The 24,336-nt window shown below is 42.8% G+C and overlaps 1 protein-coding gene and 1 pseudogene across 1 annotated transcript; both read left to right on the top strand.

Annotated features, from left to right (window-relative positions):
- Window positions 1-23,768, top strand: LOC144327930 (cytochrome P450 2J5-like). Its single transcript, XM_077929671.1, has 9 exons — window positions 1-156; window positions 4,671-4,833; window positions 11,209-11,358; window positions 11,561-11,721; window positions 12,726-12,902; window positions 17,425-17,566; window positions 18,649-18,836; window positions 19,318-19,459; window positions 23,506-23,768. Exons 1-9 carry the CDS (start codon window positions 1-3, stop codon window positions 23,691-23,693), a joined length of 1,467 nt encoding a protein of 488 aa, XP_077785797.1. The 3' UTR covers window positions 23,694-23,768.
- LOC144327983 (uncharacterized) lies at window positions 5,981-8,911 on the top strand (annotated as a pseudogene).
- Window positions 23,769-24,336: the final 568 nt, after the last annotated feature.

Raw genomic sequence — 24,336 nt, 5'->3', positions numbered from 1 at the left:
ATGGAGGTATGGGCTCTGCTGGTGGCTCTTCTGATTCTGCACTACCTGAAACAGCTCTGGTCACGCAGGCATTATCCTCCAGGACTTCTCCAGCTTCCTCTCATTGGAGCCACATGGAGGTTTGGATTCAAGATTGATGAAAATACTCTCATTCAGGTACTTATTGCTTAGTAATAACTCTGTCCGATGCCAGCAATTGTTTTATCTATTTCCCCCAACAATTGTGATATTTCAGCTTCAACGATGGCATGGGTTAAAATGGTAAATGCCATAAGCCTCCGTTGTCAGAAGCTGTAAGAAATACAAATAATAGTAATAATGTAAATAGTATTATTATTAATATTGCAAAGCACAAAACCATATAATAGTTGAAAATACGCATTAAAAACTACAGATCAAAAATATTTATTGTATGCTGTTAAACTGAGGAAGGAGGAGAGAACACCCTCAAAGGAAGAATGCTTTATGAAAATCTTGGAATATGCAGAGATGACAAAAATTGATAAAAGATACAAATTTAGAATCTTTTAAAGAAGATTAGAAAACCTTTCCAGTCTATATAAAAAGTTATTTCCCATATGCAAAGACCACAGTGGGGTTTAAACTGCAAGAAAACAGCAGAATATATTAAGAAACATGTTAGAGAGGATCAAATTAGATAAGATGGAACTTTAAAATGCAATCGTATGTAATTCGAGTTATAAACATTGATATTGGGTGAGTGGGAAATCACTTGTTTTGTTGAATTGGAATATGGTGGTACCTTGGGTTAAGTACTTAATTTGTTCCGGAGGGCCATTCTTTTTTTTTTTTTTTAAATATTTTTTATTAAATTTCCAGTTAACAAACCAATCATATTACATTAATTCCAAATTATACCAATACATAATAAACTCCAAATATTTAGCCAAATTTTAATTTGGGGGGGGGGGTACCTATGCTTTGAGTTCAGAAAGGGTCCAATCATCTCATATTTCTGCTGCTTTGATGTTCACAAGTCCCATCTTTCCATCTCTTTGTAGTTATCCTTTACAAATCCCGTCTTCCAATCTTCTTGCTGTTAACATTTTTCTTCTTAATAACCTCTGCGTTATCTCCACAAGCGAGTTGAAGCAAACATTATTATAGTCCTGTGTGGATTTTCACGCTGATCCAAAAGTCCTATTCAAACGGCAGGCGCCATTTCAGCAGTTCCCATAAAATACAGTCTAAGCGTCTGCTCATTAACTTTCCCAGACCAGTTGCTCCATAAATCAGCCTTTCCAGGGGAGTTCTTCCCAAATCAAATGTAGAATTCAGATATGATAACAGAACAGTGGCTCCCTCCCCCTTTGACTGTAAATCTTGCAACAAAGTCAGTCCCATAATGGCGGTTCCCAATTAGAACTGCGTCATCCAGAAACCTTTTGTACCTTTCCAGATCTTCCGCAAAACAGAGCCTTTAGTTGATAATTTCCACACAGTTTATTTTCCCATCTCACTTACTATCAGTCATGTGGTGGTTCTTCTTGGGGAGGGGTTGTTAGTTAAATCATATTGAAAAAGTGAAAAGTTCCCCCCCTTTCCGATCCGTTTCAACATACCGACATAGTTGTGATTCTTTGATGTAGTCTTCTGTTCAGTCCAACCCGTCACTCAGCTTCTCAGTGGTCGATTTAATTAGCAATCAGTACACCCTTTCCTTCGCTCGAAACATGTGCATTTACTCTTCTCCAATTATTTATCTTGAGCAATGCAACTAGGATCACAATCAGAAGTAGCGTCCAGGAGATCCAAAAACACACTCGAGGGCTTTCCGTCCAGTGCCCCCACCCCCTCCTTCTTTCGAACTCGGGGGTGATTTATTGGCAACTGCGGACGAGGCAGCATTTTCCCATCCCCTGGGAAAACTAGGGAGGTTAATTTACTCCCATCATTAGCCTCTTAACCTGTCCGTTCTTACCCTGAAACTGTTCTTAACTTGAAGCACCACTTTAGCTAATGGGGCCTCCTGCTGCTGCTGCACCGCCAGAGCATGATTTCTGTTCTCATCCTGAAGCAAAGTTCTTAACCCGAGGTACTATTTCTAGTTTAGCAGAGTCTGTAACCTGAAGCGTATGTAACCTGAAGTGTGTGTAACCCGAGGTACCACTGTATAATTGTTGAGTAACAAATGTAACTTTCTATATGGAAAATTTCTATATTCCAATTGTTTTGTTAATTGGAACATTATTATTATTATTATTATTATTATTATTATTAACCACCCAATAATACGCCCCCACAGAAAAAAATAAGATTTTAAAAGGGCATAGGATGTCAATGAAATCAACCAAAGGCCTAGTTAAAAAGGAAGGTTTTGCCAGGTGAACTTCCCTGGTGAGAGCATTCCACAGATGGGGAGTCACTGCAGAGCAGGCCCAATCTTGTGTTGCCACCCTCTGGACCTCTTATGGAGGAGGAACACAAGGAAGGGCCTCAGAAGATGATTTCAGGGTCTGGGTAAGATCATATCGAAAGAGGTGGTCCTTGAAGTATTGTGGTACTGAGCCATTTAAGGCTTTCTAGGTCAAAACCAGCACTTTGAATTGGGTCCAGAAACTAATTGGTAGCTGGTGTAGCCGGACCAGGAGCGATGTAATCTGCTCTTGTTCCGGTGAGCAACCTGGCCGCTGAATTCTGCACTAGCTGAAGTTTCCGAACTGTCTTCAGAGGCAGCCCTATGTATAACACACATTGCAAGTAATCTTACCTTGAGGTTACCAAGGTTAACAAATGTAACTTTCTATATGAAAAAAGAATAAAATATTATTACAGAAAAAAGACAGACCACAGCATTCATTCACAGCAGCCTCTCAACAGGTACTAACCTCCATGCCCTATTCAATCTTTTTCACTCAAACTAGAAGCACTTATAAAAAACAAATTATAAACTAAAATACCAAAATCTTCTTAAAGGATCTCTGCGGTAAACTAGGGTTGCCATTTTTTAGGAAATTGTTGAGCTTTTTTCATTGGGTTGCCATACATCTGGGTGTTCCTGACATTTTGCCGATTCCTGTAAGGACATGTCAGGAATTTTCCTGATGTATGGCAAGCCTACAGTAAGTATTAATCTCCAGGTAATACTCTCTCCAAGATTACAAGGGCAGGGCTGTGAAATCAGCTTCAGAGAGTCATTTAGAAAGCTGTGAAACTAATTTCACTTGGAAATGAAGTCTTGCTACCACTTACAAGTTGACCCATAGAAAATACGTTTTATGTTGCCTTGTGTTTTCCCCTGATTTCACATAGCTACTCATGCTGCCATTATCCTACTTTGTCTGGTTTTGTGCTTTTCAGTATTAATCAGAATCTTGCCCCTTTATACTAGTTTTAATGTCATTATGTGTGTCGTTCATAGCTGCTGGTTGAAGGGCACTCATCTCCAAAACACATTGTGTAACACAAGAAGCTGAATTAATAAAACAGCTCATTACAGTATGTTCTTGATCTTATCTTCCTTTTGTTCTATTGCATTTTGCGACATGAACTAGAACAGGTATGTCCAAATTTCAAGAGACTGAGATCTACTCCCACTATAAAAAAACTGGCGGTGATCTACCAAATTTGTTGAGCTTCTTTAGGGAGCCAAAGTTCTTGAGCTTTCAGGGGGGGTTCGGGGGCCCCCCAAGATCTACCACAGACACACCCCAATCTACCCGTTGGACATCCCTGGCCTAGAATGCTGTGTACTTCTCCCCTTCCAACACATGGAAGGGCAACAAGTTCAACTGGCAATGAAGTAGGAGCACATCAGCCTTTCTCAGCAGCAGCTCACGTGTAACTAGAGAAGACAAGAGACAAACAGAACAGGCACCTTTCCATTGCCTCCTCCGCAAGCATTTACTCTTTGTCAGACCATAATTTATTTTATTTGTTTGTTTCTTAAATACAATTCTGAGCTTTTTCAGCGAAAACTCTTCAAAAAATACAAAATTAGTCAGCCATCAGATACGAACATATTAACTTTTAAAACATTGGAATTGGTAATAATCTCTAGCCCAGACATGTATCATCTGAATTCCTTGCCATATATTTGCATGGTGGTGATGCTCCTGCTGTGACCCACCGTGGGTCTGAAACCTGACCCAGGACTCTAGCCCAGCCTATGCCAACCTGGTACCCTCCAGATGTTTTGGACTACAAAGCCCATCTGCCCCAACCACCGTGGAAAATAGTCAGGGATGGTGGGAGTTCTAGTTCAAAAGCATCTGGTGGGCTACAGGTTCCACATCCCTGCACACACAAAGTTTGTGGCAAGATCATTTTCTGGCAACGATTTGTGCATCTTCTTGTCTGTCGCAGGAGGGCTGGTTACTATGAAGTGTCTCTGCTGCTCTGATCCTAGGCAGAGGCAACATGGCTCGGAGGGAGTAAAACAAATGGGTTGGAATTATGGGAGGGAGGGAGGGAGGGAGGGAGGGAGGGAGGGAGGGAGGAAGGAAGGAAGGAAGGAAGGAAGGAAGGAAGGAAGGAAGGAAGGAAGGAAGGGGAGGAGGAGGAGGAGGGGGAAAGATCATAGCAAGAGAACTGCACATAGTGAGAAACTGCAGAGGTGAGGGAGGATGACGTTCTCATATTAAGTTGAAATATCCAACTGCATTTTTTGAACACATCATTCCTCTCTTCTCTTTTGACCCAAATGGTAGCTGGGAAAGCAACATGGAAATATTTACACCATATGGTTTGGACATCTACCCATTGTAGTACTGTCTGGATTCCAAGCAGTGAAAGAAGCGCTCATTGACCACTCTGAAGAATTAGATGAGCGACCAGAGACTCCTTTACTTAGGACTCTGATAAAAGGAAAGGGTAAGTAGTGAAGAATAAGAATTTCTACTGGTATTTTCTGAAGATGAAACACTTAAAGGGCTGTCCAGAAAAACAGAACAAAGGTTCTCTATTACTGCTGCACACAACGGGAAATGCATTTCCTAGGAGCTAGGAGCTAGGGGCTAAGGTCATCCAGAGTGGCTAGTCCTCATGCTATCAAATGACACGTTCATTTGGGTGCATGAAAACCTGGCTTCAGTACGTGTGAAGATTTGATTGATTATGACATCTCTAAGAAACACAACACACTGCTTCTCTCAACAAGCTCTTCCAACATGTTTTGGGCATGGACTCATGTGGCAAATATAACATGTGAACTTTGCAATCACATAGTTACTATCATCATTATAAATTATGAATTGCATTTTGCATGTATGCCTCAAGGCAACTTACAGAGATATAAAAGCAGTTTAAACTATGAATAATCATAGTTTAGAGGTCCCAGGCCCTAAGTAAGTCAGATTATCCTCCACCAGGACCAGGGCCTTCTCAGTGATGGCTCTGACCTGGTGGAATGCTATGTCCCATGAGACCAGGGCCCTGCAGGATTTAACTTCCTTCCGCAGGGCCTGTAAGACAGAACTATTCTGCCTGGCTTTCAATTTGAATTTAGCCTGGTCTTTTATTCCCCTTCCTCCCCTCCCCTCCCCTTTTTATGAAGATTACCCGCTCTGGGATCCCACAGCTAATTCTCCCCTGGTCTCCTCTCTGGCCCAAATAGGACTAATTTAGCCAGCTAGCCCTGGTGATCATCTAATGTTTATTGGCTGGATTTCCCCCCTAAATTGATTTTTGAATTCTGAATTTATTGTTATTCACGTTTTATACTGTATTTTATGCTGTTTTTGGCTGCATCAATTAAGTGTTTTAAATTTGTTGATAGCCATGTTGTTAGCCACCCTGAGCCCAGTTTTCTGAACTGGGAAGGGTGGGATATAGATAAAAATTTATTATTATTATTTATTATAAAAGATTTTAAAACAGTACAAAAATCAACAATAACTAAATATGGGTTAAAACAACACAAGGTATACACCTATTGAAGTGACCTTTGTACACGACTGGGAGAGCTTGTTGGGGGAAAAATGTCTTCCTCTTTTTTGGAAAGTACAGAGTCATATTCTAAATGCAGTTCCAAAGAACAGGGACATTCACTCTGAAAGACACAATGTGAGTTACTGTGGGGCTGGCTTGCCCAATAATTCCTTTCACTAACTCCACAGTTTATTACTGGTGCTAAGGGCTCCTCCAGAAAACGTTTTTTAATTGCACATTCATAATGATTTGTGCTCATAATACTTTCAAGGTGGTTATATCCAACTCCATTGTCAATACTATTTATGCCTGCAAAGATTTTGAGGTGATCATACAGTTTCATTTCCATTCTGTCACATCCTTTAACTTTCTGCTGAAAACTACAAATGCACAAACTTATTTTTGTCCCACTTTCGTTGCAATATAGTTTCCACAGACAGAAATAATGCAGTAGTGTTCAGGCAGCGTTGCAGAAGAATTAACAAAGCAGAATATATCCACCATTGATGCATTACGTCTTGTCAAAAATATGGTGCAGAATTCACCCTCAGTAAAAGAACCCAAACCTGTCTAGCTGGACCAGTAGAAGTAGTAACTGGTTGACACCACACATTATATCCTTAAAAACAGTGTCGAAAAATTGGCTGAATTGGGTTTGTTTGGTTTTCCATACTTTTTTATTGAAACTTTTCAGCAACACTAACTAAACAAACAAACAAAAAAGTAAAAGAGAGAAAGAAATGCCAAGCCCTGTCTCAAAGGTAGGTGAATCTTATAGGCGAAGGGGATCGAGATATGGATATGCTCTTACCCCTTCCAATCTGTGCCTCATCCCGAGGGACGAGGGTAGGGTGAGCAAGGATTACTCACCTCCGTCACTGGTGCTGTGCTATGCCAGGTCTATAGGCAACAAAACCGCTACCCTGCGAGATTTCTTTACCTCGCAGGGGGTCGATCGGGCTTGTGTGACAGAGACCTGGGTGCACAACGGGGAAACAATTACCTTACGAGAGATGGCGCCCCCGGGTTTCTCCTTCCTCCACCAGTCGCAGACTGTGGGCCGGGGGGGAGGGGTGGCATTATTAATCCGGGAAGATTGTCCTTTCAGGGCTCTACCATCACCATCGATCCCCGGCATTGAATGTGTTGGCCTAGTGTGAGGCTCCGAGGAGATCTTGGCTGTCTGGTGTACCGGCCACCTAGCGCACCAGCAGCCACCCTGTCAGGCCTTCTGGAGGTGGTGGCCGGCTGGACATTGGAGTTCCCTAACCTATTGGTATTGGGGGACTTCAACATCCATGCTGATACCACTCCCTCCTCACAGGCTCTGGACCTGGTGTCTTCCATGGCAACACTAGGGCTCTCCCAGTTTGTTTCGGGCCCCACACATCAAGCAGGCCACACGCTGGATTTGATCTTTGGCGTAGGTATAAATTTGATCATGTCTCCTTCAATGAAGGTGCCATGGTCTGATCACTAAGCTCTGAAAGCCAGGGTTGACTGTCCACGCCCACCCTGCTTAGGTGGCGAGCCGATTTGGGCTCACCCACAGAGGCTGATGGACCCTGATAGATTCCGCCAAGCCTTGCGGGACCTTGCTCCCCCTGGTGACTCATTGATTGAGCTTGTTGAGGGCTGGAATATCCAGCTCCTGCCAGCCATCGATGAGATCGCACCTAAGTGCCCTCTGCGACCCCGCAGAAACCGGGCTCCCTGGTTTACCGAGGAGCTCCGGAAAATGAAGCGGGACCTCAGACGGCTAGAGTGAGTATGGCGGGGTGCCCGTGACGGAGCCTCAAGAACATCTTATAGGGCTTTTATGAAAACCTATGAGATGCCGGTGAAGGCTGCTAAGAAGTCTTACTTCTCGGCCTCCATTGCATCCGCTAGCTCTCGCCCGGCGCAATTATTTAGTATAATTAGGTCTTTAACGTCCCTTGAGGGACAGCCAAAATTAAATAACAATTTGACACACAGCTGTGAGGCATTTGTGAGCTTTTTTGGCGGAGAAGGTCCTGTTGCTCCGCCATGGCCTCCCTGCCTATTTGGATACAATAAAGGAACTGGAGGCCCCTCGATTGTCCTCGGGTCCAGTATTGGACCACTTCGACCGGATATCCCCTGCCGATGTGGACAGACTCCTCTGAGCTGGAAAGCCCACCACCTGTCCTCTCGACCCGTGCCCGTCTTGGCTGATTAGAGCGTGTCCAGATGAGGTGCGGGCCCTCCTAGGGAATATCATCAATTTGTCCCTTGGCACCGGGACATTCCCAGGGGAACTGAAGGAGGCAGTGGTGCGCCTGCTCTTAAAGAAAACATCATTTGATCCCTTATATCTAACCAATTACTGCCCGGTTTCGAATCTTCCGTTCCTGGGTAAGGTGATTGAGAGAGCAGTTGCTGAACAGCTTGGTGGGTTTCTGGATGAAACATCGGCTCTGGATCCATTCCAGTCCTGCTTCCGCGCTGGTCATGGGACTGAGACGGCTCTGGTTGCCCTAACAGATGATCTTCGTAGACAGCTGGATCAGGGCTGCTGATTCTTCTAGATCTGTCAGCAGCTTTCGACATGGTTGATCACGAACTCCTGGACCACCGCCTTACCGACGTGGGGATCCAGGGTACAGTCCTTCAATGGCTGCGCTCGTTTCTCTATGGTCGGGGACAGAGGGTGGCGCTTGGGGTGGAATTGTCATCGCGCTGCTCCTTGGTGTGTGGAGTACCTCAGGGTGCGATACTCTCCCTGATGCTTTTCAACATCTTTATGTGCCCCATCGCCCAGCTTGTCCAGAGTTTTGGGCTGGGTTGCCATCAGTATGCTGATGATACCCAACTCTATCTGTTGATGGATGGCCATCCTGACTCGGCCCCAGACACACTGACCAGATGTTTGGAAGCTGTGGCTGGATGGTTACGTGGGAGCCAGTTGAAGCTAAATCCTTCGAAGACAGAGATCCTGTGGCTGGGACGGAACGATATGGGATTGGGGGGCAACTCCCATCTCTTGCGGGGGTGCAATTAGTGCCAGCACCATAGGTTAAGAGTTTGGGTGTAATCTTCGACACCTCCCTTTCCATGGAGGCGCAGATTGCAGCTATAACAAAGGCGGCATTTTTCCATCTCCGCCAAGCTAAGCAGTTGGCTCCTTACCTCTCTTGCCCTGACCTAGCCACTGTGATCCACGCGACGGTCACCTCCAGACTGGATTATTGTAACTCGCTCTACGTGGGGCTGCCCTTGAGACTGACCCAGAAACTCCAGCGGGTGCAGAATGCTGCAGCGAGACTCCTTACGGGGTCCTCGCTGCGAGATCACATTCACCCGGTGCTATACCAGCTGCACTGGCTCCCGGTGGAGTACAGGATTAGGTTTAAGGTGCTGGTTTTAACCTTTAAAGTCCTATACGGCCTAGGACCCTCGTACCTACGGGACCGCCTCTCCTGGTATGTCCCACAGAGAAACTTACGGTCTTCAAATAAAAACATCTTGAAGTTCCCAGGCCACAGAGAGGTTAGGCTGGCCTCAACTAGAGCCAGGGCTTTTTTGGCTGTGGCTCCGATCTGGTGGAACGCTCTGTCCCAAGAGACTAGGGCCCTGCGGGACTTGACATCTTTCCGCAGGGCCTGTAAGACAGAGCTGTTCCACCAGGCCTTTGGCCAGGGCACAGCCTGACTCCCTCCTTCGGCAATCTTTGTGGAGCTCTGGCCCAATGGTTGCCAGTGGTTTGCTTTGAATTAATTTTATAATGAATGATTTTAGAGTGTTGTGTTGTGTTGTGTTGTACTGTTGTACTGTTTTATTGTTGTTAGCCGCCCTGAGCCCGGCTTCAGCTGGGGAGAGAGGGATATAAATAAAAATTATTATTATTATTATTATTATTATTATTATTATTATTATTATTATATCTTGTCTCACACAGAATGGAGTGGACCCTCCCAGCTCTCACCTGGGTGCTTCCCTTTCTTGCCCCAGTCTCCCATCCTGGGAGATCTTTCCTTCTCTGCCTCTCACACAGGGTCTTTCACCAGCCAGATATCACCTTCATGTGTGTACCCAATAGTCTTCCTCCATTCCAGTATGTTGACTTTATCTCCCCAAAAATTCCAACCATTCCTCCATGTTTTTTTTTTAAAAACCAATCCTTCATTTCTATTTAAACAGGAATCTCTGCACTGTAGTCATATACAATATTAAAAACTAATCCATAGTTAATTACTTGTTGTATATTTATTATTTTACACCCTGTTTTATACCATACTGAGGTCTTATTAACAACTCACTCTCCACCTTAACAGTCTGCCTTGAAAATCTGCATCTGTCTCCTTAATAGAGGAGCATATTCGTTCCCACAATCAGAGAGGTAAATTTCACTTTGCAGTTGGCATTTACACCAAAGGGGCGAAGAAGTTAAAAGTAATATAAAATGAGAATTCTTGGCCATCGGATCAACCTTAGCAGTTTAGAATATTTCTTAGTTGCAAATAATAAAAACATGCTTTTTGTTTTGTTTTCTGCCTGTTAATAATTGCCTCTTCTTGTGCCAGCGTATAGCTTGCTTTCCAAGTGAAAGTTCAATTGGTAGATTTATATCTTGGCTATCATTAATCACCACATAATCATCTCTGTCGGTGGGGTGTTGGCAGTAGACATTTAGTCAGCCATCTTTCTTCATGGAAGTCCCTTAACTGAATTGGGTTTGTTATGAGAAAACTCAGGTGATACCTACAAGTTCACTCTTTGTTGCAGAAATCACCACTGTTTACATAGATAAACCCAGCTCCCTTCTCAGCTTTGCTAGGAAGAATTGGTGAATCAAAGCATCTATTTTGCTGATAAATGCTTGCTTACAAAAAGCTAAATGTTGACACTGTACAGCAGGGTTCTCAATACACTCATGATATGCTCTGGTGTGGTCTGTTGCTCTGGCTGAGAAACTGACCCATCAGGTTAGGGTGGCCAGAAGCAAGTTAAGTCCTTTATCCTTCTACAACACCTGCCATCGATTTGTCTCCCAAATGAGAAGTGAAATTTGATCGTGACGGCCTTCCATGGAAAGATCTAAACTTGTCGACATCACACTGTATCAGATACCAGTTTTCTCTTCAAAAATCAAAATGGTAGAGCTGTCGAGAAATCTCACTTTTTGCTGATACTGTAAAGTGCACATTCTGAGCATCTGCGCATGTGCGAGTGGCAAAACCCTGAAGTAACCTGTTCTGTTACTTCCGGGTCACCGTGAGAGGCAACCTGAAAATATTTAACCCGAAGCGACTTTAACCCGAGGTATGATTGTAATTATTTCTCACTGATTTTTCATAGGTATTGGATTATCAAATGGTCACACCTGGAGGCAACAGAGACGCTTTGTTGTAGTCACTCTGCAGAAGCTGTGGCGGGAAAAGAAAGGCATGGAGCAGCAAGTAGCAGAGGAGGCCCATCAGCTCGTGGAGGTTTTTGCACGTTCAAAGGGTATGTGATGCTCAGTGATGGTGCTGAGCTGGCATATGGAGATATATTTGTGTCCTACCTCTGTCCATTTTAGAAAGGAATGTGATATGCTTTTCTTGGTTCCTAATGGAGATCCCAGCAGTTTCTCTTGGCCACCATGAAACCCCACTCTCAGTATGAACTGGACCAGTTGAGCTAACATTAGTATAACTTTATTTTGCAGGACAGCCACTTGACCCCTCCATGCCCATCGCTACTTCAGTCTCCAACGTGATATGTGCTGTGGCTTTTGGGCACCAGTTTGCTCTTGAAGATGAACGGTTCCAGAAGCTGATGGAAGCCATAGAATTTATCCTACAATTTATATGTAGCTTTGGTTATGCTGTGAGTAGTCATTTCCATTCCTGCCAAACAGGTCTCCCAAGGGCCTTAATACCACAAATCAATATTCTGATAGAGGGTTGGAGAAGTGAGATCAGGTCTAAATTGATCTGAGATAAGGGCCACTTACTATCTCACAGCCTGATCCATTGCTCATGATTATCATTGAGATAAAAAACACACCAACCCCCCCCCCCCATAAAAAAGCAACAAAAGAAGACTTTGTCCACCACAGGAGACACTTTAGAGGGAAGATGGGACAAAAATGGAACAATGACCTTCACAACAGGTCATCTAGAGCCCACCAAAGGGAACAGAGGTGAACAAAATAATCTTCTCAAGAAGGGAATTACATCCTTTTGTTGCCATCATGGAAAACTAAATGTGTCTACTCTATACCCACCTAGCAGTGGCAATCATGATGGCATCCATGGTGAGGCCCCTGCAGCCACCACTTGGCTGGAATTTTTTTTAATGAAAGAGAGACCAGCAACTCAAGCACTATAGCTATTGCTGAGGAAAGCAGCCCCCTTCTGGATGATCAACTAAACCCTTTCCTCAAATTTAAGTTCAGTTCTCCACATTTCTACCTCCATTCCTAATCTGTAAAAAAAAAAAAAAAAAAAAAAAAGGACTCATGAAACTTACTTGAATATCCCCCCACACCCTATTTCCACCCACCCCCACCTACCACAAACGGGCACTAACTTGTTCCAGGAGAGGTCCTGAGATTGTGCCCAGTTTTGAAATTATGCCAGGGAGCTGGAAAAATATTTTGAGCCATAGTTTTCTTTCACATTTTCAGCTAGGGATAAATCACAGAATCCAATCATTGTGGGATGCCAGAGAAGCTATAGACACCTTCCTTCTTCTTAGTGAGACTCAAACTAATATGCTAGCCCTGAAGAATAATGCAGATCATGTTTTTTAAGTCCAATTCCAAAGCACAAATGGTTTGAACAAGCTTCCTCATGGTAATGGCAGCATTTCTGCTATCTTTCCTTTAGCTTTATGAAATGCTACCATGGCTCATGAAACATCTCCCAGGGCCCCACAAGAAGGCTTTCTCCTGCGTGGAGATGGTGCATTCATTTGCAAAGGAGGAGATAAAGAAGCATAAGGAGAATCAGTCTGTGCATGAGCCACAGGATCTCATTGATTTCTATCTACTTCAGATGGAGAAAGTAAGTATCTACTTGAAACCGAATGCTGCTCATCCAAGGAATCATTATATTCCATGTTATGAGTGAACAGAGAGAGGAGCTGAGGGAAGTCTGGGGGGGTGGGAGGGCTGGTTTTCTTTTCGGGGAGGGGAAAATAGGGGGGGGAATGAGGATGATATGTTTTTGATTAATTGTTATGTTGAAATCTTTAATAAAAAATAAATAAATATAAGTGAATACTAATCTCTTGCCAAGCACCAATATATCTCTCTGCCCCCCCTCCAATTCCCTCATAGTCATTTTAATTGCTAAAGTGAGTTGACATCCTTCCATAGGCATCTACTAAAATAGCTAGGAAAGGATAGATATTTTCATGTACAAATGTGAATGCGAATGAGTATCTGCTTCAAAACTGTAGGCAGCTCATTCAAGGAATCATTATATTCCCTGTTATATGTGAATACTAATCCCTTGCTAATCCCTGCGGGACCTGACATCTTTCTGCAGGGCCTGCAAGACAGAGCTGTTCCACTAGGCTTTTGGTCAGGGCGCAGCCTGACTCCCTCCTCTGGCATTCTGCACAGAATTTTGCTTATCAGTTGCCATCAATTTGATTTTAATTAATTTTATAATGGAATGTTTTTAGAATGTGGGATTATTTGATTGTTGTTAGCCGCCCTGAGCCCAGCTTCGGCTGGGGAGGGCGGGATATAAATAAAAATTTTTTATTATTATTATTGCCTGGAAACCAGTACAGTGGTACCGTGGTTCTTAAACTTAATCCATTCCAGAAGTCTGTTCCAAAATCAAAGTGTTCCAAAACTGAGGCATGCTTTCCCATAGAAAGTAATGGAAAACGAATTAATCCATTCCAGACTTTTATAAACAACCCCTAAAACAGCAATTTAACGTGAGTTTTTCTATCTAACGAGGCCATTGATTCATAAAATGAAAGCAGTAATCACTGTACCGTACTATAAAATAAATAAAACAGTATTGTGGATGATAAAAATTAAAATTAAAATTCTTTCTTACCTGCACTGATGATAGTCATTGTTTGGATGGTGGGTTTTTATCCATTTCCGTAGTCACACAATCAATCAATCAATCAATCAATCAATCAATCAATCATAAAATGAAGAACAAGCTACAGTCACAGAGATGAAAAAGCCACACAAACAAAACCGCAAAAAAAATAGCAAAAACAAAAGCACCAAATATAAGCTCCAAATATCACCTCATGACACTTCAATCGGAAATGGAAGGCTTTGATTACAATGGGGGGGGGGGACAAATTAGCAGCGCAACAGTGAAAATGGAAGCTCAGGAGCACATTCAGCTTCCGAAGCAAAGTTCGCAAACCGAAACATTGACTTCCAGGTTTGCAGCATTCAAGTTCCAAGTTGTTCGGGAACTAAGCTGTTTGAAAACCAAGGTACCACTGTATCTTTTTTTCTGAATCTCAGTTGAAAATCACATTGAGTTTCCTCCAAATATTTCTCATAGTCAATTTAGTTGCTCAAGTGGGTTGACATCCATCCATAAGCAAATATAGAAATGTCTAGGAAATGTGAGTGTAAAGGAGTGGAAACTTAAGTGTATTATGGGGTCTTGCTTTGGAGCATTTTTTGGATTGATGTTTATCTGACATTCAAATGTGGACTGAGAAAACAGAAAATCCAAAACAAAATATTCTTAAGTTAACTATGACTTCAAATCCCTGTCTCATCCATCTTCATATACTAGAAAGGACAAAATATATTTTCATCTTTCCCTCTTTGAACAATGCTTATTATGGTGACAAAAGAATGGTTAAATATGTTTAGTGGGAAGTGCCATATTTCACCACATAATTGTCACATTTTTATGCCAATTATTCTTTTCAAAAAAGGGAGTTGCGACAATTATGTGGTGAAAAACTAAGGCATGACCCTTATGCAAGGAAACAGTTTTTATTAACAAACATACTTATGGTAACATTGCTTATTACTTGTTACTAACTGTTTTTGGTGTTATTAGGATGCACAGAATACTTGTGAACAGGTAAAGGTAGTCCAAATCCGGCCTCAATTCTGTCACCTTTTAAAAAGAGATTGATAATTTTGGCATCCCCAAAGTCTGCTGGGATTTCTTCTCTCTCCCAGATTTTTTCGATGAGCTTGTGAAGTTGTTGTGTAAGTTCAATTCCACCCACTTTGAAGACTTCAGCAGGTATTCTGTCAGGTCCACTGGCTTTGTTGTTTTTCATTTGGTTAATGGCTGCACACAACTCTCCCAGATTAGGAGATACTGCAAGCTCATCTCTACCTTGTTTTTGAAGAATTTGTGAGAGGACCTCAGCAGCTATGGGGGAGTTGCGGTTAAGGAGATTTTGGTAATGTTCTTTCCAGTGCAGTGCAGTAGCTTCTTTATCTTTTAGAAGTGTGGTACTGTCTGCTGAGCATAGGGGGCATATGCCATGATTTATTGGCCCATACATGGTCTTTGTGGCTTTGAAGAAATTCTGTGCATCATGAGTGTCAGCTAAGCACTGGATCTCTTGAGCCTTTTTTTTAATCCACCAGGTGTTTTTTAGCTCTCTGGTTCCTCTTTGAACCTCAGCCTTAGCATTGGCATAGGTTGTTTTTTCTTAGTGGCACAGTTTCTCTCTCTTTGTCAGATCTGAAAGGCCTTCCTTTTCTTGTCAATCATGCGTTCAATCTCCCTGTCTTTCTCATCAAACCAGTCCTCGTGTTTCTTGGTTTGCTATCCGATAGTTTGTTCACAGGCTGCAATAATGGATGTTTTTAGCTTGGTCCAGTGTTCCTCGATGTTATCAGGGAATTCTGAAAGCAGATGGTCCTTAAGAGTTGTTTGGAAGCAGATTCAGAAATTTGGGGAAGTGGCAGGATTTAAATTAAACAGGAATAAAACAAAACTACCAGTTAAAAACTTGAAGGACGAAGAAAAAATGGAATTGGAGCAAAATTGGAATTGAGATAGAAGTCCATAAAAAGGTTAAATATTTAATATTTAGGGATATGGCTAACATCAAGAAATATAAACTTATACAAAGACAATTATGAAAAATTTTTAGAAATATCTCTCACTGTTAGGAAAAAGAGTGGCGGTTAAAATGACTGTGCTGCCTAAAATGCTATTCCTCTTCTAATCAGTCCCAGTAATTGTGAAAGATGAATGTTTTAAAAAATGGCAGAAAGAAATTTCTAGGTTTATTGGGGGGGGGGGGCAAAAGGCCAAGGATAAAATATAAGATACAGAAATCCCGGTTAATGGTATCTTGAAGGGCTTGAGTGTTCATTTTGCACCTTCGTTTCCTTTCTTGAAGCCTGTGTTGAGGTATAATCTTGATAGCCATCGTGGAACGTATTAGTCGGTGATCTGTCCAACATTTGTCGGCACTCGTCATAGCTCTGGTAAGGAGCACATCATGGAAATCTTTAGCACAGACAATAACATAGTCTAAGAGGTGCCAGTGGTTTGACTGAGGATGCCTCCATGAAGTTTTAAATTTATTTTTCTGTCAAACGAGTGTGTTGGTAATAGTAGCCTGTTGGCTTTTGGTGAGTTTACCAGAAGTCTGGTAGGGACTTCTGACAGGAGCTTTACAAGATTGTTTTTGATAGTGAAGCCTACCTCATGTATTTGACCTTCTTGTTCCGATAGACCTTTCCAGAAGAATGTGTAGCCTCCTTTTTCTTCCTTCAGTTGTCCCTTGCCTGCTCTTTGAGTCTCTTGAAGCACTGCAATATTGATGTTAAAATGTCACATCTCTCTTGCAATGATGGCAGTTCTGTGTTCAGGATGCTCATTATCTGTGTTATATCTGTCCATATATTCCATGTTCCAAAGTTCAATTGTCTTTTACCACCGCTGGGTGGTGACGCCACTGGGCGTGGTAATCCAGTCAGGGAAAAAGAGAGGCAGACTATGGTTAGGGCACCTTTTCTAGCCCCTCCCGCTTTTTGGAGCGAGCAGAGTAGATCCTAAATAGGGCTGCTCAGTCATGGATACTGCTGCCGAGCTGCTCAACTGCCTTGTTCCTTGAGTCACAATGACTGAATCTGTATCCACTGCCCATGTGCTGTTTCATGACTAAGGGCTTCCAGATTTCACAATCCTGCCCCTGTTACCATATGCTGATCACCATGGGACTTTGGGTGTTTTGGTTTGGGATGGGTTTTTTGGAAGACGCCTGTACGTGAATTTGTTTTACGTCTGTAGATCAGTGCACACTGACCAATGAACAGTCTTCGCAGTAAGGCTCTGTTCTGATGGCATGAGTTGTCATGGCGACAGGTAAATTCTTTGCAAGCCCACTCATCACGAAAAGGTGATGATCCAGCGAGTGAGGGCAGCAACAGCGGGGGGTGGGGGTGGCAGCAGCTTCCCATTTCACCTTAGGCACTATAAGAGGATACCCCACCTCTCATGAAGCATGTGTGGGTGGTATGGTAATAAGTGGGGGAAGGAAGATAAAGTGCTGAAGGACAGAATGTAATGCATGTAAATGACATGTCACTTTCCCCATTTTCAACACCAGAGCAGGAATGACCCAGAGTCCACCTATGATGAAGAAAACTTGGCCCAGTGCATTTTTGACCTCTTTGTAGGAGGGTCGGACACAACTAGGAGTTCTCTGCAATGGGCACTTCTCCTCCTGGCAAGTCATCCAGATATCCAAGGTGAGAGAGGAGAGCCAGGGCTTCTCTTGACAACTAGGGTGGAGCATAGTTCTTTAAAGGTTTCATATTGGAAAGAGTTAAAAGTGAGTTTATCATGTAAATTATGGAAGGTAAACAATATCGAAATAAGCTAAATGTTTTTGACTTTCATGTCTGGAAAGATATTTTTCCCACCAACATTTTCCTTCATAGTTTCTAGAACCTATAATTAACAGATGGAAAAAAGTAAAATGTCCAGAAAGCTGGGACTGGGGGGAAACCATGGGCCTTGCCCTAAATTCACTGAATGAGCAGAATAGTCAAGTAACAGAATAAAATGTCTCTAGGAGGTTTATAGTTGGAGATGAGTTTCATGGCAATGCTCTGTCATTTGTCATAAGGAAGCCTACAATAGTAGGGTTGGAAGGGACCCCAAGGGTCTTCTAATACAACCCCCTGCAATGCAGGAATCAACACATTCCCCCCTCCAGTTTGATACCATACCACAACCTGTACCTGTTTTGTTTTGCAAATCTGCTAGCAGTTTCTTTATGCAGCAAATGTACAAGAATGCCCCTGCTGTGAGATAAGTGACTGAGCCTCATTCCTGCCTCTCCATGCTCCATTACATGAGGGATGCGGGTGGCACTGTGGTCTAAAGCACTGAGCCTCTAGGGATTGCTGATTAGAAAGTGGGCAGTTCGAATCCATAAGACAGGTGAGCTCCTGTTGCTCTGTCCCAGCTTCTGCCAACGTAGCAGTTCGAAAGCATGCCAGTGTAAGTAAACAGGAAATATTGAGGGCTGGGGGTGGAGGATGAATATATGACAGCCTTTGATCCCAGCCCTTCAGCAAATCCAGACAGTTCTGGCAACCAGAAACTACTGAGATGAGCTTCTCTTTCAACCTTTTCTTACCTGGGATCTAGAGTGGGGAAGAACCATATAGACTGACTTAAACTCTTTGGAGGACGAGGTGGGCTTTGAATGCAAGAACCTGGGACTCATTCACAGAGATTTATGGAATATGTTCAAGGGAAATAAATGTCCAACTGAAATAAAATGCAGTATTCACAATAAACCTGTTTCCATCATTCTCTTCAGATAAAATGCACAAGGAAATAGAAGATGTCATAGGTTCTGCTCACTCAATCTGCTATCAAGATAAGAAGAAACTGCCCTACACCAATGCTGTGATTCATGAGATGCAGCGCTTTAAATTTGCCACTTTTTTGGGGTTCCCTAGGCAATGTACAAAGGATTTCAAGCTGCATGGTTTTCTCATTCCCAAGGTATAACAGTGTGATACAGCTGCACTCCTGTAGCCCAAGAGCAAAGAGCAGCAGAAGGTTTCATATTGAGAGATGCTGCCAGCTGTACAGGAACTATTCAAAAATCTGAAGGGCAAGAGCAGGAGTTCCATCTGCAGACATGTTTCACCATCAGCAAGTGCCATTCCATGGGGCAATTGTGGCAGGGGAGGAGCATGTAGTGGCCAGAAGTCTCCGCCTGGTTGTGAGCTATCATTTTAAAAGAGGTGGGGGAAAGTCCTCTTGTGTTCCTGCCTGTACAGAAAGTTTTTACAGTGATGAATACAAAGCCACCCACCAAAATAATAATAATAATAATAATAATAATAATAATAATAATAATAATAATAATAATAATAATTCAGATCAGTCTCTGCAATGATTAGTCTTGGGATAGTGTGGGACGATTAAAAAAAAAGTATTGATATGAATGCATTCCAAGTCACTTGTTTCTTATTTGCAGGGGACGATTATTGTTCCCGATCTACGCTCTGTTCTTCTTGATCCAACACAATGGGAGACACCTGCAGAGTTCAACCCAAATCATTTTTTGGACAAGGATGGACAATTCATGAACAGAGAAGAATATCTCCCATTTGGTGCAGGTAAACGCAGAAGACCAAGCTACGTTGTGATCTGTAGATGTGCTTACTGGTCTGCTTCCAGGAAATGACATCAGCAGCAGCACATGAGGAAGTGGGCCAGAGCAGAAGGAGCATCTTTCTGGCTGTAGTGGCAGTGCTGGTCAGCAGAATGGGGCAAGGCAGTGGCAAGTTAAGGGGATCTCTGAGTTGGTGGCTTGGGACCAGAGCCATAGCTAGGTGATATTTCGCCCCTGACAGAACTGTCCAGATTGCGCTCCCTTGTTGTTGTTGTTTAGTCGTGTCCGACTCTTCGTGACCCCATGGACCAGAGCACGCCTGGCACTTCTGTCTTCCACTGCCTCCCGCAGTTTGGTCAAACTCATGCTGGTAGCTTTGAGAACACTATCCAACCATATCATCCTCTGTTGTCCCCTTCTCCTTGTGCCCTCCATCTTTCCCAACATCAGGGTCTTTTCCAGGGAGTCTTCTCTTCTCATGAGGTGGCCAAAGTATTGGAGCCTCAGCTTCACAATCTGTCCTTCCAGTGAGCACTCAGGGCTGATTTTCTTAAGAATGGATAGTTTTGATCTTCTTGCACTCCATGGGACTCTCAAGAGTCTCCTCCAGCACCATAATTCAAAAGCATCAATTCTTCAGCGATCAGCCTTCTTAATGGTCCAGCTCTCACTTCCATACATCACTACTGGGAAAACCATAGCTTTTATTATACAGACCTTTGTTGGCAAGGTGATGTCTCTACTTTTTAAGATGCTGTCTAGGTTTGTCATTGCTTTTCTCCCAAGAAGCAGGTGTCTTTTAATTTTGTGGCTGCTGTCACCATCTGCAGTGATCAGTGCGCTCTCTAGCCACGGACAAATTAGCTCTTCTTTCTGCCTCTCCTCCACCCCACCCCAACCTGTGCCATTCAATTCCTCATACACTTCACCTTGTATTGAATTCTTTCCCAGAAAATAGAATATTTAATTTATTATGTCTTAATAAAAGGTTTCAGGAAAGCAAATGGCATTTAGATGGCAGTTGACAGTTTTTTTAATGTAATTAAGTGGTAAAACACTATACAGATAGGCCTAAATGAAATGTAGAAAAATATCATACTGATTTATTTCACAATGATAACTTTATATTATAATACTATATGATGTAAAACGGCATTGTTTTCACAGTATCTGTGTTATTTGGTTGATATAAATAAGAAAACTATTAACATTATTCACAAGTCACGTTACAAGTTCTTATTCAACTCTGGCTTCAAGTAGGAATCTCCTCAATGAAGTCTCATGTGATTAGAACTTTATTTTTCTAGCTTTAATCGAAGAAGACTCAGTAATAATTTCATCAAAGTCAGTTTTTGATGCTAGTTCATACTATAAGAGGTGTGACAAAAATGTTAGGCTAAAAAGCAACTCTGCACAACACTATTGTAGACATACTTCCAACTCTTCAAAAGAAAAGAACTCTTGTTAACACAGATAAAACATTTACCTAGATAATTTCTGACAGTCTGTGATACTTCACATAACAAAGCAGACCAAAGTACTACTAAAGTATGCAATTCGTGTAAATCACCTGAAGTGTCTGTCAGTATGGAATTTAGGGGCACTCTCCAAATGCATATACGGTACTTGACCACCTCAACTAAAAGTGCTACAAATTCTGAAGACCTCCAGCTATCTGTTTATTATACATTTACTATATATGTAGCACATATAGCTTACAGAGTCCTTGGCTGTGTGCTTCACTAATCTTGAAAATTAGTGCGATGGATTCACTAAAACAAACAAAAAATAAATCCAATTTTAGAATCAGGGAAATTGAAAGTTGAGAGACGTTGGTTTTCCCAGTTGGTGGACAATCTTTCTAAGTCTGGGAGAAAATAAGAAATAGAAAATAAGAAATAGAAACAGAAAACAAATAGTCAGCTTTTAATAAACATGTTTTTTCATTGAGATATATAGGTATGGAACAACAAATTGTTTCAGTAACTTTTGTTTCCAGAATATGTGTAGCTGGATGGTATCAGACAAGGGTTTAGGAAACTGAGCTCAACTATTTCCACAGATATGCTTGGGTCTTGGGATACTGGCTTGGGGCTTGACTGACCTGATTATTGCAAGGATATTTGTGGATTAGATTATGCCTAACTGCTCAGTATTCAAGTGCTAAATAATGACTACAGATATCATTGGTTCAATAGGCACAGAGTATACAGCAAGTTTGAAAACATCTGATCAGACCAGACCTGCTTTGCTTTCGTAGGCTCTTCAGATGCTGTTGGGCTACAACACCCATCATCCTTGCCTTTGGCTGTGCTATCTGGGCCTGATGGGAGTTGGAACCCACCAACATCTGGGGGCCACCTTAGATTCTAAGGCATGAACATGACCTTTCGGAAACATATAGGACTTTTATTCTTAAAAGAGATTTTGCTTTCAGTGAATGTTTCATATTCAATTAGCTCACGCACATCAACAGAGTCTATGTTTCTCCCTCCTTCAGTGGAGCCATACTAGGACCCAGGATCACACTCTATTCGTCTGAAAGAAACTTTGGACAGTAGTCAGCTCAGAGAAGGTCAACTGTTGACATTAATGGGCCTCACTTAGTCCTTCATTTTAATGGGTCTACTCTGAGTAAAGCTTAGTTGACTACCAGCCTGTTTTCAGCTCGAATTGTAAGCGTTGGACTCCCCCCTCCCTCTTTCTCTGTGCAAAGGCTATTCCACCTTGCAAAACAATATTTCTATTCACATCGCATGAGGAAAAGCATAAACAGCTAGCATTGCCGTTTGCACTGTGCAATTCCATATAAATAGATTGCAGGCGGAAACAAAACCTTTCCCTTTCTCAGAAAGGCTACTGGATTGCCGATGAGCCTCTCTGCTTGGAATGTTTCATTTCAGAGAGGAGATTACGGGGCTGATTTGCAAGTTAGCCAGTTTGCGCGAGGGCGCGTTTGTGCGTGTCCGCAGAAGTCACACACAGAAGCATAATACCTTAACAATTGATGCTCAAGGCACTCTCTCCTCTCCCGCCTCTTCCTCTCCCCTCCTTTTTTTACTTTTCGTTCCCCATCCAAGTGCTCGATCCACCCTTGGAGCGAACGCCCTGCCCTGCCTGGCTGCTACCCTAAGGGAACGATTCAGCCATGCGATTGGAGCATGCATTCTTCAGAAGTCCCGCAAAAACCAGGAAGTGAGAAAGGCAGAGGGGTGGGTGAGAAAGTGAGAAAGGTGGAGGGGAGAGAAGCACTCTTAAGCAGCCAGGGAGGCAAGCTGTATTCGCAGCAGCAGCAGGATCCCCTATGCCCGAGATTCCCAATGGTCCGTTCCAGCTGAGGTGGGAAAGCGAATGTGCTGTTTGAAGGACACGTGCTGTGCTCCTTTCCCCTCCGTACCCGCTGTGGTGCAGGGCTGCGAGAAAGAGAAATCTGGCAGGACAGTTTGCTCATGGTCTTAATCCCTTTCTGCATTGCTGATTTGGGCAGTTGACCAAAGTTTTCCTTTCATTTTTTAAAATCAAGTTTTATTGAATGTTTTATACGTGAGACACAATAAAAACCATGCTAATCTAAAAGGGAAAAGAAAAAGAAAAATAGGAAAGGAAGAAAAGATTGAAAAGAAATAAAGGAAATAACAGGGTCCTCTATCAAAATTAAATCTTCACCCTTATTCTGCACACAGAAAAGTGAGCCCTCCCAGTTCTCACTGGGAGCTAGACCCTCTTAGACTGGCTTCTAGCCCTGGGAGATGCTCTCTGCCCTGCCCCTCCCACAGGACCCTTCATCTTCAATCCATCCTCTTCCTGAATGTATCTTCCTTGATATGAGATTGGGAACTTCAAATTACAGAACAAAACATAAGTATAGCAAGAAGAAAGAAAGGTTAGCACTAACCAGGCTAGAAAATTGACAGCAGCCTTGATGTTTTCCCTATCCTAACTGTGTCTATTTTGCCAAAGTGTTATGCAGAATGTTTATAGCTACAAAGCAATGAACATGGGAAAGTAAATTATTGCTCACTTGCTGCCTTCTTCTTGTCTCCTCTTCAGGGGCTCGCATTTGTTTGGGAATGCAGCTGGCAAAGATCGAAATATTCATCTTCCTGACCAGCCTGCTGAGGGCATTCAGTTTTCAGCTGCCAGAAGGAGTCAAAGAGCTCAATCAAGAGGCTATAATAGGGACTACAGCACATCCCCATCCTTATAAACTCTGTGCAGTTCCCCGCTGCAACACATAAGAAGATAGGAAAATATTAGGGGCTGCACCCCTGCTTCCTGCACTCGGTGACCCCTTGGCCACTCCTGACACATGAACCCCCTAGCATTTCCCTTCCCTTCCCATCTCATCCCATGCAACTACTGAGGTCTCTTTTCACCTTCGCAGCTCCATTTCTGAAGCCAATTCTCTCTTATTTTCTGCAGCTCTGCTTTGCATCCATTTTCCCCTTCACCCCATCTCCTCCTTTTCTTCAGGCCCTTTCATGCCCCTGCTTTCATCTTCATCCCTCTCCTAATGCCTCCTTACTCCCTCCTTTTTGACAACTTCCTTTGCATCCCCATTCTTACTCTTGCTCCCTTTTCTCCTCCCCCTCCCCTTCCTTTTCTCAAATCTCCCTTACACACACATTCCCACACCTCCTCCTCTCTCCCTCTTCTACAGCCCCCTTCTAACACCCCCCATGCTATGTTATTGTATCTTGAAGTTGAGTAGACTCCTAAGAGCAAGGCTATCAGCTTCTCCAGTTGAAGAATGTTAAGTTTCTTTGATGGATACTGTACATGTGTGCTTGTTAATAAAATATCTCTTCTAAATCACTACATTGAACCCGGAACCTGGAACGCGGACCACACAAGGTATCAGGAGTGAAATAGGTTGTGTGG

The sequence above is a fragment of the Podarcis muralis genome, chromosome 6 (genome assembly GCF_964188315.1).
Source record: "Podarcis muralis chromosome 6, rPodMur119.hap1.1, whole genome shotgun sequence".
Taxonomy (NCBI): domain Eukaryota; kingdom Metazoa; phylum Chordata; class Lepidosauria; order Squamata; family Lacertidae; genus Podarcis; species Podarcis muralis.
The sequence above is the reverse complement of the archived record's forward strand: the minus strand, read 5'-3'. Positions and strand labels throughout refer to the sequence as shown.